General features: G+C 37.7%; 1 protein-coding gene across 2 annotated transcripts in view; it reads right to left on the bottom strand.

The window, feature by feature from the left end:
* Positions 1-11624, bottom strand: part of rabep1 (rabaptin, RAB GTPase binding effector protein 1) — a 72657-nt gene extending 61033 nt beyond the window's left edge. For both annotated transcript variants that reach the window (XM_039756595.1, XM_039756596.1), the window contains exons 1-2: positions 11448-11624; positions 8767-8898 (exon numbers count right to left, since the gene is read on the bottom strand). In XM_039756595.1, the coding sequence (XP_039612529.1) occupies positions 8767-8898; positions 11448-11493 (178 nt within the window). In that variant the 5' untranslated portion in view covers positions 11494-11624. The remainder of the gene's footprint in view (positions 1-8766; positions 8899-11447) is intronic.
* Positions 11625-16281: the final 4657 nt, after the last annotated feature.

The following is a 16281-nucleotide window of genomic DNA, read 5'->3' as shown; positions in this document are numbered from 1 at the left end:
TAATTGACTGAGAAACCTTTCCTGTCAAGCCGTACTCCTACACAGATAAACTTTCCCCCCCAATCGACGGTTTGAAATGCAAAGACAATAAGCAGAATGTAAAATTAAACAAGAATAAATGTATTAAATGACACAAGACACGCCACAAGACAAATGTACACCCAAATATTCCTCCACCCCAACAATCCCAAAGCAACACTGACAATATATATATACAAATCCCCTCCCTTGTCCACGTAACATATAACACACACCACACAAACGACAAATGGCTAGCAAACAGAATGAGTGTGAACTTGAGTCCGATACGTGAATAAATGTCCTGAATACGGGTACTGATTAGTGGCGATTGTAATGTTTGTATTTCCCGGCGTTTGGAACAACCTCACCGTGATTCCTCGGCGTGTGGTGAATGATGATTCGACCCCGGGGTCTTCAGTGGCAAGCAGGTTGAAAGGCAGTCCGGATGAATGAAAAACAAACTGGATGAAAGCGCAATGGAATGATTCAGCAGGCAAGTTGTGATCGTGAATGCGATATTGTTCTCCTCTTTTTCTCTCTCTCTCTCTCGTGCTAGTCTCTTCGTCTCATCCTCTTCTCCTTAAATAGTCCGTGACAGTAGTAATTGATTAATTGATATACACAGGTGCTTTCCAGATTAGTGGTTGTGAACTCCTCCCATCATCCATCCTCCTTTACGGGGACAACATTAACTGATACACATACACGCAGTCAATGGGACAATGAAACGAGACACACACACACAGCACTGACATTTAAACACTATGTGGCACCGCTACACTTTGAATCCAAGTACTTTGTAGCCTCATTGTAAACTACAATAACAGAGAGGGTATTTTTTAAATGTATAAACAATGCTTAAATTTGAAACACAGTTCTAAGTGGAAAATTTAATTTTACCATAATTGTGAAGAAATAATTTCAACTTGAAAAATTCCAAACTTATCTTTTAAGAAAATCAATTTCACAAAGGGGTTTTCAGGAACAGATTAGCTTCTTCCTAAAGCAGGATAAGCCTGTAAATCTCTCCTATTAGTGTATATTGCATTGATTAAGATACAATCATTAAGATGTCTGCTCATGCTGAATGTCTCACTGTTTCAAACTGCAGTTACTTAGTTCATACTTTAGTTACTTAACATGACTCACCATACGAAAAGAAGGCAGAAGAAATTATTTTAATCCTGTAAAAAAACTTTTTCAGACAATATAATAAACCGGTAGGGATCCTGCATTTACTTTTACTTTTGAAACTTAAGAACACTTAATATCAGATACTTTAAAACTTCTACTTGAGTAGTCTGCTCTTGGGAAAATTTCACTTTTCCCAAAGTAACACTTCAGAAAAATACCTCAACTTTTACTCAGGTATGGCTGTTGAGTACCAGTATGTAGAAGCTTAAATGGTAAAATGACTCAATCAAATATGAAATGCCACAGCAACCAGTAGCAGTAGTTGCTTTATTTAAAGTAAGACTATTTACTAAGATCTTGCCAGTAAGTCTAAGCCATCTACCTGTCAACTGGACCCCCTCCCTACAGTTCTAGTCAAAGCCTGTCTCCCCTCTCTGGTCCCCCTAATCTCTGCTATAATCCACTCTTCTCTCACTACTGGTACTGTTCCTTCATCTTTTAAAACTGCTGCAATAACCCCAATAATGAAAAAACCTGGTGCCGATCCGACTAATTTCAGTAATTTTCATCCTATTTCTAATCTACCCTTCATTTCCAAAATTCTTGAAAAATAGCAACTATTCAACTTCATTCTCATTTATCTCAAAATAATCTGTATGAACAGCTCCAGCCTGGTTTTCATTCCATCCATAGTACAGAAACGGCACTTATAAAAATTACTAATGACCTCCTTATGGCAGCTGATTCTGGTTTAATTACTATTCTCATCCTCATTGATCGGAGTGCAGCCTTTGACACTATTTGTCACACCACTCTTCTCAAAATTTAATATCTTCGATTGGCACTACCCACACTCCACTAGATTGGTTCAGATCCTACCTCTCAGGCTGCACTCAGTTTGTTCAGCTTAAAACTTTCACATCCCAACTAACCGCTGTTACTTCAGGTGTGCCCCAGGGCTCCAGGTCTGCATATTTCCACTTGCATAACATTAATTGTATTCGCCCCTCCCTCACTCCCCACACCACTGCTACCCTTGTTCATAGCCTTGTCACTCCTTGTCTAGATTATTGCAATTCCCTTTTCTTTGGTCTTTCTCGCAAATCTCTTTATAAGCTTCAACTGGTCCAGAATTCAGCTGCCCACATCATTACTTGAACCTCCTCTATTCACCATATCACTCTCGTTTTGCAGCAGCTTCATAGGCTTCCAGTTCAGTTCCGAATTCAATTCAAAATTCTCCTGCTAACTTTTAAGGCTATCCACAACCTTGCCCCTCCATATCTCTCTGACCTCCTCCATGTTGCCATTCCCTCTTCCTTCATCCACTTGACTGTCCACTTCGCCCGTCTTACCACTATGGGGAATGGAGAATTCAGTTGCTCTGCTCCCCAGCTTTGGAGCTCACTACTACCTTAGCTTAGAAATATTGAATCATTTTCACTTTTCAAATGTAAACTTAAAACTCATTTGTTTAAGACTGCTTTTTCTCTTTGATTACAATTGCTCTGTCTGATTTTAACTTTTGTATTTTACTTTTGTTTATAATCGGTGTTTTGTCTATTGTTTGGTGTCCTTGAGTGTTTAGAAAGGTGCCTACAAATGAATAAAATGTATTATTATTATTATTATCTTCACACCTTCTGAAACAGCTATAACAGTTGAAATAGTTTACTTTTGTTGTGTTTTTACTACAATGATGGCTAAAGTACATTACAGTTAAGTTTACAACCCTGACAAAACTTCACATTATGAATAGAACTAGGATTGTGCTATGTCTCATATATCAATGTTATAAGTGATGGCTTGTTTTCACAGAACCTTATTACTGTCATCAAAAAATTAATTTTGCAAATATGACAGTGTTATCTTTTTTTTCACTATTTATGACTATGCTTTTTGCATACATTTGTTTTAATAACTTTAGTGCAGATAACAAAATAAAATAAAGCTAACAAGTTGACATAATGGTCAGTACTCCTGCCTCACAGTCCCAGGAGCTCAGGTTTGATTCTGATCTGGTCATAGCAAATGGAATATTCAGACTCTATCCATGTTACATGGGGTTAATTAAGTGTGTCATTTGATGGATTTGTGGACTGTTCTAGGTATAAACTTGCAGCCCAAGTGCAGGTTAAATTGACTAATGATTCAAAATTACAGGTATGTCAGTTGTAGTTTGTGTGTTTTAGTGTGCACTGACAGACTCTGGTGTTCCATTCAGCATTGGTGCCTGCCTTTTGTCAATGCTGTCAAGGTAAGCTCCGATTAATTCCAGCAAATCAGAAAACTAAAATTATGCCCTGAAACATTTAAAGTTTATATTTAATGTACGGGATTTGTCCCCAAAAATCAGTCAACAGCACAGAATGGGGTGTAGTTTTTAAACATGCTGTTAGGTATTGTGTGCCTACAAGTGTGGTTAATCAGCCCACCAAGTCGCACGATGCTGAGTTAATCAAGTGCGTATTTTGGAGTTTATTTTACATTAGCGGAGATGACTTTGGTGATAACCACATTTTTAAGAGACAATAATGACTGTGTTTTTTGACACTGACAGACTTGTTGATAAAGAATTTCTTCCCTGTGAACAGACTGTTAAGCAGTGACACTGAACTGAACTGCTGAGGCATCTACAGGATGACATCAGGGAAAACAGGTCCAAATTAGTGAAGCATGCAAAACTGCATTTTGCACAATAACAACACAGCTGCGCAAACCACATTATCAGTTAAAAAAATTTCAATCAAGAACAACATGGTTGTTGCTTTGTACCCTTGTAATTGCCACATCTCGCTATATGTAAGTTCTTTTTCTTCCTGAAGGGAAGAAGATTTGCTACTGTGGACAGAGTAATTAAACAGGAATAAAGAAAATGCTAACAGAAATGGGAGTTTTGAAAGTGACTAAAAAGGAAATTGCTGTAAATTTATGATTTTTTTTTTTTTTAACAATTTCATTATTTTCTTTGGTTCTTCCTTGTATGTAGGTGTATTTATAAGTTAAATGTAAACTGAGTAGATGAGCTAAATTATTTTATCTTTAAGGTGGTGGAAGAAGAGAATACTGAAAAGTAATGCAATAATGCAAGTGTCCGAGTATATAGTGTACGTATCTCGCTATTCAAGCATATTAATATAGAGTGCATTTTTTAGGAATATTTAAGAGTTATTCATATATTAGATGGCACCTCAATATTGAAAAACTTTCTACAATACAATGCACTTATTTTATGCCATATGTTAGTACTTCTATCAATATTTCACAACATTCATTCAAGCAATTACAAGCATTTTACTGCTCAAGGTCACTCATGCAATATGGTTACTACATGAGCTACTAGAAGAAACAGATTCAGCACAAGTACATATTCACGCTATGCTACTGGCTTTATGAAGATAAGCAAATCTCACGCTCAGAGAAAACGTTTGGGAAAACACTCACAGTCTATCTCAGCAGCATGCGGTGCAAGGCAGAAAACTAAACTGGACAGGGTTCCATTGCATCACAGGACATGCTTGGCAAACAAAGCAACCTATGTAAACGTGAAAAAAAATGTAAAACTGACACACACCTGTGACCAAGCTAAAATTAAACCCGAGATCCAGAGCTATGAAGCAGTAGTGCTACATCTTCTTGTTGCTCCCTTCAAACCTAGACATATTCAGTATGTTTTTTTAAGACTTTTTCACATTTGGGGTGGTACTGACACAATAGGGATTTTTTTCCATTTCTGTGTAAAAATAAGTTCAACTTCACCAAATTTATCCTTTAATCTTGAGTCTGAAGCCACTAAACTGCAGACTTGGGTAATTGGCAGGAAACAATGATTAGAGATAACGACAGAATGCACCAGTTGCGGAAGGCAACCAGTGAAGTGAACAGGAATCTGTGCTAGAGCCAATTCTCTTTTCTAATAAATATACTAAAGGTAAATATTGCAATATAGTGGGCAAACTTGACAAATAGGCAATTAGTTGAATGGCAAATACTAAAGAGACAGCAATACAGTTTGGAATTACATTAAAAAGGATGTTTCTGTAAACACAAAGGAAATTGCTACCTACAAAAACAGATTTTAGGGGGTTACACTTCTACAGTTTTCTAATTAAATTATATATTTAAATTCATTACATTATATAAAAATAATAACATTGTAACTGAATGCAAATAAAAGAACTTTACAGTCAAAATAAATAATATAATAGCAAAGACAAAAATAGAGTATTACAAAACAACAGACACGGTAGCTTTGTAAACAAACACAAGCCAACTCAAATTCAAAGAAACTTTTTGAGCTTTGAGCTGAGAATAGTACATGGCTAGTTAAAGCTGTCAAAATTCTAAAAGTCACTGTTAACAATTATCAAGCAGAATTATTTTACATAAGGTTGAACTAGATAGAACTCATCGTACACTATGAGAAAGTGAATTCAATACACATATAATGAAATACGTATTTGCAATTGTAGCAAAAACTCTAATACTTTAAAAAACATCGGAATGACATTTTGTAAAACTTTGTTATTACCTAACCCAACTAGCTGAATAGAGTGAATGGTCTCAAATTTTAATATATTTTATGTAAATCACAAATAAACATGTAAAATAGGATTAATACATTTTACAATTAAAAAAATTGACATAATATTTTCAAATTAACAAATATGGAATACAGTAGAGTTAGACTTACAGTAATTTCTTCTCAACTACTAATTAGCTACAATTCCTAAGTATGTAATGTACAAGACAGAAAAACACATCAATCCAATATGGAAACACTGTATCAATGTAATAATCAAAAGTGATCATGCATTGATAACTTCAGGTGTAAGTCAGTTACAAAGGTGTTTATTTATGAATGAAATAATTTACTGGTTAAAAATACTGTACATTTAAGTCAATGTGGTATTATTTTGACTATCATTGAGAGCATGCGCATTCTAATTAATAATTATAATTTAAATTGCATCTGGGAAAATGTAAATTTCCATATGCCTGCTTTCAACTATCCATATTATGAGAAGCACACAAGAAGAGAAAAAACAATATTGACACAATTTACAGCCCCCTGAAAGAAGTTAACATGAGTACTTTAACAAATACAAATTCAGCCCATGCCAAACACAAAACCAAATAATAAACTGTATTACCCTTTTTAAACTGATCCACATTTTAAAAAGATTGATTTTACCAAAAAAACTACAATGTTAGTACATTAACAATAAAAACTAGACCAAGTTTTTGCTAACTGAAATGTTTTGGTAGTATACCGAGAGCAACATTTAACATAATGGTTGGGCTTATTGCAGAACAGTTTGATTTTGTTACCTTTAAAGCACAAAACAAAAGTTTGTTACAAAGTAACAGTAACACATTAGCACAAACTTTTTAGCATTATCATAATTAGATCACAAAGTAATTATTACTGGTAAAAATTCCACAACTGATAAATATGGAAAATGTGATGGCCTCATCTTCAACTTCCAGGCAAAAACATGAAGTTGAACCCAGAAACATTTGTGCATTTTTTATTTTTTTTGTGATTAAGTATATTGTATTACTGATTAACAGATAAAATTGCCTATATTTCCCTTTGTTGGCCTCTAAAAACCATAAAAGACGGAATCAACAAATGGTTGCATATCTGCAGTAAGAACACAATGAATAAAGCCAAATTTTTAAAAAATAAAACAGAGTTGTTTTGGTGTTTATGCTCAGGCATTTTCTTTGTTTCCTCACTTGTCTGAAAATAAACACCTACCTTAAACATTATCAGGAAAACCAAAATTGACAAGCCAGTAGGTTTGTGTGTACAAAAGTTATATCTCATCATGACATGTAATACATCTGTTCCAAGTTTAAGAATCTCAAATTTCTCACACTCAACTAATCTAGGGCGGTTGTACACAAAAGCCTGAAAATTTGATTATAAATATCACAAACAGTAAAAATATAAAATTAGATGGCTAATTTTAAACGGAAATGAACAAAACAATATTTTATCTACAATATTAATTCTAATTTAGTAGTTTAATAGACATTCTTAAATGCAACACATTTTCTACGAATCAAAATGCCATCAAGAAAGTATGCAATCAAACACACTTGAACATGCAATTGTAATCGGTATGCAATATTTGACCTATTAGCTGGTATTAATGTTCAATTAAACCACTTCCACCACAATGACACAGCCTATACAGAACAACAGCCTTGGCTACAGCTTGCAGCATTACAGAATGTGTGTGAATATAAACACCTTTTCCAGAAGTGGTAAACTGATCGAGTGTGCCCAAGGGTACTTCAAGGTGAAGGTGTTAAAAGTACCTTTAATAATTCACCATTTATATAAAATCTACCTTTATAGAGCAGATTGTAAAATAAATATAAATACATTATTTTAGGTAACATTTCAATAGAATAATTTGTTAATCATTACAAAGATCTGATTCCTTGGCATTTTTTGAAATCAAAGACAATTGTAACAAATGCTTTCTGCACTGAACATTACATGCTAAAACGAGAACACACTGGAGTTCTCAAAACCTGTTTTCAGATATGAAGTCAGACTGTATTATGTAAATTTTATTAAGGCAAAAAAACTAGTCAGGACTTCAGCCTCATGCCTCAACGGCCCTGCTTTAAATAACAATCAAATAACTGTGTAGACCTCATGTGTGAGCCAATTTCTTCACACATCTCAAAGACCAGCATATTAAGTTAATTGGAGATTCTACACTAGAGCAATAAATGTGTGCATGTCCATTAATGAAATGATAACCTTTGCAGTGCTTGTTCCCATCTTACTTTATATGTTGCCAGGAAAAGATTAGGCCCTAGATTAGCAGCCCTATACTCGAATTGGGGAAATTTGTAAAAATTAATAAATGGACTTACAGGTTACATTAAGTGGCAATTCTAAAGTGGTCGAGTGTGCCCACGTATGCCCTGCAATAGAATGGCCCCATTCTGAACATACCCTGTATCTACTGCTATCGGCATAAGCTCCAGCTGAAGCCCCCAACCCCACCAAACTTTGTAATCTTGAACAAAACTTGACAGGGCTCTCCATGACTGAACAGGAGAAAATCAACTGGGTTGGGGAAAAAAATCTCTTTTTCTCTGCAGTTTTTCTTGTTGTGATAAAAATCACCAATACATAAGGACTACCATCAGGATGTTTTCTGCAACACACATCAGAATCTGAGTAACAATGCTATTGATTGTGTTGCCCATTAAGTGGGAATGGTACCTGTAGAAGGAAAAAACTGTGCTGTACATTTAAACTTTTGGCATATTGCTAATGTTAGGAATTAAGCAGAAATTTATATCCCAAACACCCTGTGCTTTTGTGCCTGGATTAATTTTACTTTCCTTAATGTTGAACCCAAACAAACATCTTAACATGAAAACATTCAATTTGCAAACACTGTTAAAATTAAGTACATTGGCATACAATATACTAGGACAGTCCCCCCAACTTCAACTGACAGGAGCATGTAAAAGGCTAATTTATACTGAATTTACAATTCCTGTTCTGCATAAAAAGAACCTGGCGAACCGCAACTACCTAACAGGAATTCATATCCTTGAACTTGGATGCCTCACCTTCTTTGGATAAGTATAATTCCTTAAACTTGGCTCTCCGCTGGTTAAACTCCTGTTCCTGATGTTGCTTCACTCTGAGATACTCTGCCTTCTCCTGCTCCAGCTCAAGTACCCTCTGATGCAGCACCCTGGCTGTGATGGACAAGAAACACATAAAAGACAGAATCCTATGTAAGATGAAAAGTTGCTACTGACATATTGCTGATTAAAACACTACAATCTGAAAATACCACAAATTAAAACATTTTACTATTATCCTTTTCTAAGTCTGCCTCTAAAAAAAACTTTATGGTTCAAGTTTATAATTCTTTAAGATTCAATTCAGCACTAGATTATTTACTGCACCGCCACGTGTTTACATGTCACTTTCCTGTAAACTAATTTTTTAAAACATCTAATGCTCTTTGGCATGTGTACTTCTAGATGGTCTATCACAATACACACCAAAGTGTGAGTTACATTTTGTTGTTTTTTTTTTTTTTTAACTACGGAGTTATAGTTTGATAAAAAATTATAAACGCGCACAATAAATTAAGATCCAAATCAACATGTATATGTTCTGTAGACCTGCGCCACCAGCACCTAATCAAAGCACCATGATGTCCCTACATTGATGGATTAAAGGCCAGAAGTTCACGTGACCATCATCATCAAGTCCTTCCATGAGAATCCTGAATACAATGAAGACTGATCATTTATGTTAGGTAGAATGCCTAGAAGGGGCTGGGTAGCCTCATGGCCTGGAACCCCTGCAGATTTTATTTTTTCTCCAGCCGTCTGGAGTTTTTTGTTTTTTTCTGTCCTCCCAGGCCATCAGAACTTACTTTTATTCTATGTTAACTAGTGTTCTCTGATTTTAATTCTTAATTTGTCTTTTTTCTCTTTCTTCATCATGTAAAGCATTTTGAGCTACACTATTTGTATGAAAATGTGCAATATAAATAAATGTTGTTGTTGTACTAATACATGTTCTCATGTCACATTCCCCTAAAGGTTTTAAAACATCTGCTCTTTGGTACTTGCATTAATAGTATAGATGGCATACCATAATACACATCAAACTGTGGAGTTATATTTTGTTAATTAGAAGGGTGTATTATTAACTGTAGAAATGTTTAGAAAAATTAATGTAAAGACTTTTTATACTGATCTTTAAATCACAATGTACACAACAGTCCAACTATTAGGTACAGTCACAATATATAAATCACATTAGCTTTTAAGGTATTTAATATAAAAGCATACAGCTGTCAAAACCAAAATACATAAAGTGAAGTGCAAAATTTAATACATAACAGGCAGTAGTAATACTGCCAACTCATAGGATTTGGACTTCAGTTCTTCAGAGCGTTCACACACATTTTCTTCCCCAGTTCTAAAGACATGTTAACAACATGACGCGTTCATCCCTGCTTAATCGATGAAGGGACCGGAGCCTATCCCAGCAGCACTGAGCATAAGCCAAGAAACAGCCCTGAATAGTACATCAATCCACCGCGGGACCAATCACACAAACACTGGGAAACAATTTAGAATCACTAATGACTTGCACACCTTGTGGAAAAAACACCTGCAGTCATAAGATTGCAATCTGAAGATAGGACACTGGATCAGCAAGGCAGCAGTGCTCACCTATGTGCTACAATGACACACAAATCTGCATGTGTATTTGTGTATACTGGTATATCATCCTGGGCTGGGTCCTATCTTCTGTTTGATATTGGAAGGACTGGAAGCAATGCCACATCACCTTGCACTGCAAAAAATAAGCTCAGACAATAGATTGAAGTATTTCACCTAATTCCTATATTATGACTGCCTAATAAGTCAGAACACTCCCATATCAGGAGTTTCATTATAACGGTTACTGTAATTTTTATTTAAACATTGAGACACTAGCATAGAGAGTAGTATTGTCTCATCTAAAAATTCAAATCAACGTATAGTCATTAATGGCACCTTGTTTAACCTTTCTAGCAAATACAACCACCCATGCTTACAACACAGAAAAGGACAAAGCACAAACAAGATCAATGTTAAGACAGCCTTAAGTGATTGCAAAAGGATTGGACACTTCAAAATGCTTTGAATTTTTTTTTTTCAAACAAAAAAAGATTCAGATTCCCATTTACATAACGCCTGCGAATTCAGAATGGCGGAGCAGGTTTAAAAACTTTTCAGGCCAGAGTACCGATGCTAACAGGTAAGATTAATTTTATTTCCCAAGGCATTTAAGCCATACGTGTAACTAGAAGGATGCAGATTCTGGTCTGCGCCACAGTGCATAGTCCACGTCCCCTCCTAGTGCTTAACGCCTCTTGATTGACTGATCTCCCTTGCCCGATCCATGCACTTCCATTTAACTGCATTCCACGAAATAAAGGAGGCGCGCAAGCCGCAGGTGTCCACCCAGCACCACCTGCAAATGATGCCAGGCACGCCTCGGTAACTCTCAGCGTACTCTAATAAATGGAGGAAAACAGAGTCGCTTACCAACCATGCCATCATCAACGGCCACTCCGCGATGGAGCAGGTTGTGTGTTCTGTCAATGTACACGCCGGCTTCGCAGAAGCACGCTTGTCTAGTGACAGAAAACTGGGCGAGACCGCGGCTGTACAGGCCGCTAGCCCTGCCGCTCACTTGACCTCGTCTAGGAGGTAATACAAAGGTACATATTTACCGTCCAGCTTGGGAGAAGCAGTTGATCCCGGGGCCTGCTCGGCCATTGTTCCCCCTGGTGTTGCGGGAGTGAGCAGGCTCAGAGCCAGAGAGCGTTAAGAGCGCCTAAACCTAAGGACTTGGTGTTTGGGACGTACTGACAACAACATCCTCGGGTTGAGAGCGGCAGATGCGCACGCGCGAGCCCTGGGAGTGGGCGTGGCCTACAGTCGGCGCTCAAAGGAAACTCGCAGTAAGATTAGTACAGCTTGCGGCGATTTGGGTGCTGTCACTTTCTACCAAACTCATAAGTGACTTTCCTTCTGTATATACTATTATTATTTTTAACGCTAAAAAGAAATTTAATTTCAAAATCAGATTTATTGACATGACAGCAGATTTCGTGTTAGCAAGCCTTTTAACATCCTCATGTTGGTGTGCCAATTGTATAGTTTTCCTCTTTTCAGTTAGCGCATTAGGTGGTCCCCTGCGGTGGCAAATCTGAATCAAGCTGTAAAATCTTCAGATTACACAATTTTCAGTCGAAATTGTCGTGTGGTTCAAGATCTACCGCCTTATAATCCTGTATTTTGTGGTCCTCTTAAGGCACTTTGGTGCTTCACGTATCACTCTTGTCATTTGTTTTAGCGCGTAATGAACATTATGATAGCACTTTTTATGTAAAAAATCGGCTTTCCATCACTTTTGTCAAGTGTTGTGTGTAAAAATAAAACTTTAAAACCTCAAAAGTAACCCTTGTGTGGTGGTCTTTCAGTCTGAGAGTGCTGTAGGCTACTACCTGTTCAGGTCAGGTTATGAATGTATAGAAAATGCTTTCGATACAATCCCAACAGAACTAGTGTTTTGAAAGTACAGGTAACAACAGTGAACACTGCATATGAAGACACCGAAATATTCAACGTGCAAGTAGGTTTACTTTCAGTGTTCAGTTCTTGCCTCTTTGTCTTTCTGGTGGATGTGCTTACAGAGTGTGTCAGGGTCTTGAACTCTGGAGATTGTTAAATGATGCTGACTTTCTGATCATACTGTAGTAGTCAGGATAAACTGTAGAGAACGGTATTTGAGTGGCCATACAGCGGGGAGGTTTGGAAATAAAAGATGAAAATCTGAGGCCATAGTGTCAGGATAACAGGTGGGAGAGTTAATACAAGATAATGTGGCCTTGGAGCCGAAGATGGTATATATATATATATATATATATATATATATATATACTGCTCAAAAGAATTAAAGGAACACTTTTAATCAGAGTATAGCATAAAGTCAATGAAACTTATGGGATATTAATCTGGTCAGTTAAGTAGCAGAGGGGGTTGTTAATCAGTTTCAGCTGCTGTGGTGTTAATGAAATTAACAACAGATGCACTAGAGGGGCAACAATGAGATGACCCCAAAACAGGAATGGTTTAACAGGTGGAGGCCACTGACATTTTTCCCTCCTCATCTTTTCTGACTGTTTCTTCACTAGTTTTGCATTTGGCTACAGTCAGTGTCACTACTGGTAGCACGAGGCGATACCTGGACCCTACAGAGGTTGCACAGGTAGTCCAACTTCTCCAGGATGGCACATCAATACGTGTCATTGCCAGAAGGTTTGCTGTGTCTCCCTGCACAGTCTCAAGGGCATGGAGGAGATTCTAGGAGACAAGCAGTTACTCTAGGAGAGCTGGAGAGGGCCATAGAAGGTCCATAACCCATCAGCAGGACCAGTATCTGCTCCTTTGGGCAAGGAGGAATAGGATGAGCACTGCCAGAGCCCTACAAAATGACCTCCAGCAGGCCACTGGTGTGAATGTCTCTGACCAAACAACCAGAAAGACTTCATGAGGGTGACCCAAGGGCCCCATGTCCTCTAATGGGCCCTGAGCTCACTGCCCAGCAGCATGCAGCTCGATTGGCATTCGCCATAGAATACCAGAATTGGCAGATGCACCACTGGTGCCCTGTGCTTTTTACAGATGAGAGCAGGTTCACCCTGAGCACATGACAGAAGTGAAAGGGTCTGGAGAAGCCACGGAGAACATTATGCTGCCTGTAACATCATTCAGCATGAGCAGTTTGGTGGTGGGTTAATGATTGTCTGGGGAGGCATATCCATGGAGGGTCACACAGACCGCTACAGGCTTGACAAAGGCACCTTGGCTGCCATTAGGTATCAGGATGAAATCCTTGGACCCATTGTCAGACCCTATGCTGGTACAGTGGCTCCTGGTGCACGACAATTCCTGGCCTCATGTGGTGAGAGTATGCAGGCAGTTCCTGGAGGATGAAGGAATTGATACCATTGACTGGCCACCACACTTTCCTGACCTAAATCCAATAGAACACCTCTGGGACATTATGTTTTGGTCCATCCAATGCCACCAGGTTGCACCTCAGACTGTCCAGGAGCTCAGTGATGCCCTGGTCCAGATCTGGGAGGAGATCCCCCACAACACCATCTGTCATCTCATTAGAAGCATGCACCGATGTTGTCAGGCATGTATACAAGAACACAGGGGCCATACAAAGTGCTGCATACAATTTTGAGTTGCTGCAATTAAATTTTGGCAAAATGGACTAGCCTGCCACATAATTTTTTCATTCTGATTTTTGGGGCGTCTTTGAATTCAGGGCTCTGTAGGTTGATCATTTTCATTTCCATCAAACAATGTGGTATCCTTTCGTTCCTAACACATTACCCAGTCTATATCAGTATAGATATCCAGGAGGATTTCTTTTTCCCATTGAGATCTGATGTATTTTCAAAGTGTTCCTTTAATTTTTTTGAGCAGTTTATATCTCTCTCTCTCTCTCTCTCTATATATATATATATATATATATATATATATATATATATATATATATATATATATATACTGTATATATATCCCGTAACCCTGTAGTTAGGATATAGTGGGTTGGATAATGGATGGATGGATATATATATATAGTGGCCACAAGGGGGCACTCCAGCTCCTCAAACGCTCAACACAAAGGCTTGGACACATGCGTAAAAGCACACAACAGTTTTTATTAAGTGGGAATCTCTTTTACAATTGTTTCAGCCAACACCAACAAAAATGCAAAATTAACACAAGCAGCACATAGCTACTCCTTGCCTTCTTCTTCTCTGTCTCTCTCTTGGTCACTGCCTCCTCCACACAAGCTTTGTCCTCCTTTCTCCTGACTCTGGCTCCAAGAGTAGAGGCAGGCAGCTCCTTTTATAGATAGATAGATAGATAGATACTTTATTAATCCCAAGGGGAAATTCACATAGTCCAGCAGCAGTATACTGATACAAAGAAACAATATTAAATTAAATAGTAATAAAAATGAAAAGAATTAAAATAAAATTAATGTTCGCATTTACTCCCCCGGGTGGAATTGAAGAGTCGCATAGTGTGGGGGAGGAACGATCTCTTTAGTCTGTCAGTGGAACAGGACAGTGACAAAAGTCTGTCACTGAAGCTACTCCTCTGTCTGGAGATGACACTGTTAAGTGGATGTAGTGGATTCTTCATGATTGACAGGAGTTTGCTTAGTGCACGTCGCTCTGCCACAGATGTTAAACTGTCCAACTTTAATCCTACAATGGAGCCTGCCTTCTTAACAAGTTTGTCCAGGCGTGAGGCGTCTTTCATCTTTATGCTGCCACCCCAGCACACCACCGCGTAGAAGAGGGCACTCGCCACAACCGTCTGTCGGACCCAGAAGCACTTCTGGTGTTCTGAAGCTGTAGCTCAGAAGCACTTCTGGGTGAGGTGAGAGCCAGACAAAGTAGGGCTCTACAGTCCCCACAGCACCTCCTGTTGTCAGCCACGGAACCCAACAGGGCTGAGCCAACAAACTCCAAGTCCCATGATGCCGTGTGGGAAAATATGGCATCTAGCAGTCCTAGGAAGACAATGCTCCATGTATGCTACTCCCCCTGTCCTTCCATGTCGAGGGCATCCCGGTTGGGTAAGGACACCGGGTGTCCTTCACAACATATATATATATATGACTGATGCACTCATTAACAAAATCACTATTTCATTATTATTTAAAAAGTTGAATTTTGGCAGGATAGTACATCTAGGTGAGTTGGTTTCTGCTAAGAAAGTACATTTCAGTATATCAATATTTAGTGGTAAACCACCCCTCCACAATTAAAGAAATTAAAATGAAATACAATAAATTAAAATTAGAAATCTTAAAAATGCTTAGATAGATTTATTTGAAATTTTGTGACATAATAGTAAAAATAAAATAAGTCAACAAGTGTTTTTTTTTTTTTAACTGTTTGGTAAATCTTTATTAATATTGTGGTAACTTACAGACTCAGTAGAATGTAGCAGAAGTTATAGATGGGCCACTGGCAGTGTCCTGCACAGAAAAAATGAGGCATGATCACATTGTGGATATCAAAAACATAGTTTGGTGAACCTTAAGGAAGATCCAAAACTTAGCAGTTAGCAAACACTGTACTTTACTGTTGATTACTGGCAGTTATACAAAAACATCACAATGCCGACAGAAGGAAGGCCCCACAGTCTCTGATATATGTTCATACCAATTTGACCATGCACATGTTTAACTGGGACACAGTGCAAGTAAGATTCAAGGCAAATACTAAAAATGGGCAACAAATGAAAACACCATTAACGGACATTTGGACATGTACCAGCATATGCAGGCTTAAAAAAAAAAACATCCAAATAATAAAAAAATACTTCAAAACTAGCATTCTTTGAACCCCACCTTACTAATCCACCCTTCTTACCTCCCACTCTTCCTCATTTGCTATATATTGCCTTTGGTTCCTTTTATGTATAATCTCTTTCCTCTGATAATAATACGTGATAGGTATCGAA

This window comes from Polypterus senegalus, chromosome 6, assembly GCF_016835505.1.
Source record: "Polypterus senegalus isolate Bchr_013 chromosome 6, ASM1683550v1, whole genome shotgun sequence".
Taxonomy (NCBI): Eukaryota; Metazoa; Chordata; class Cladistia; order Polypteriformes; family Polypteridae; genus Polypterus; species Polypterus senegalus.
This window is presented reverse-complemented; position numbering and strand designations above follow the sequence as displayed.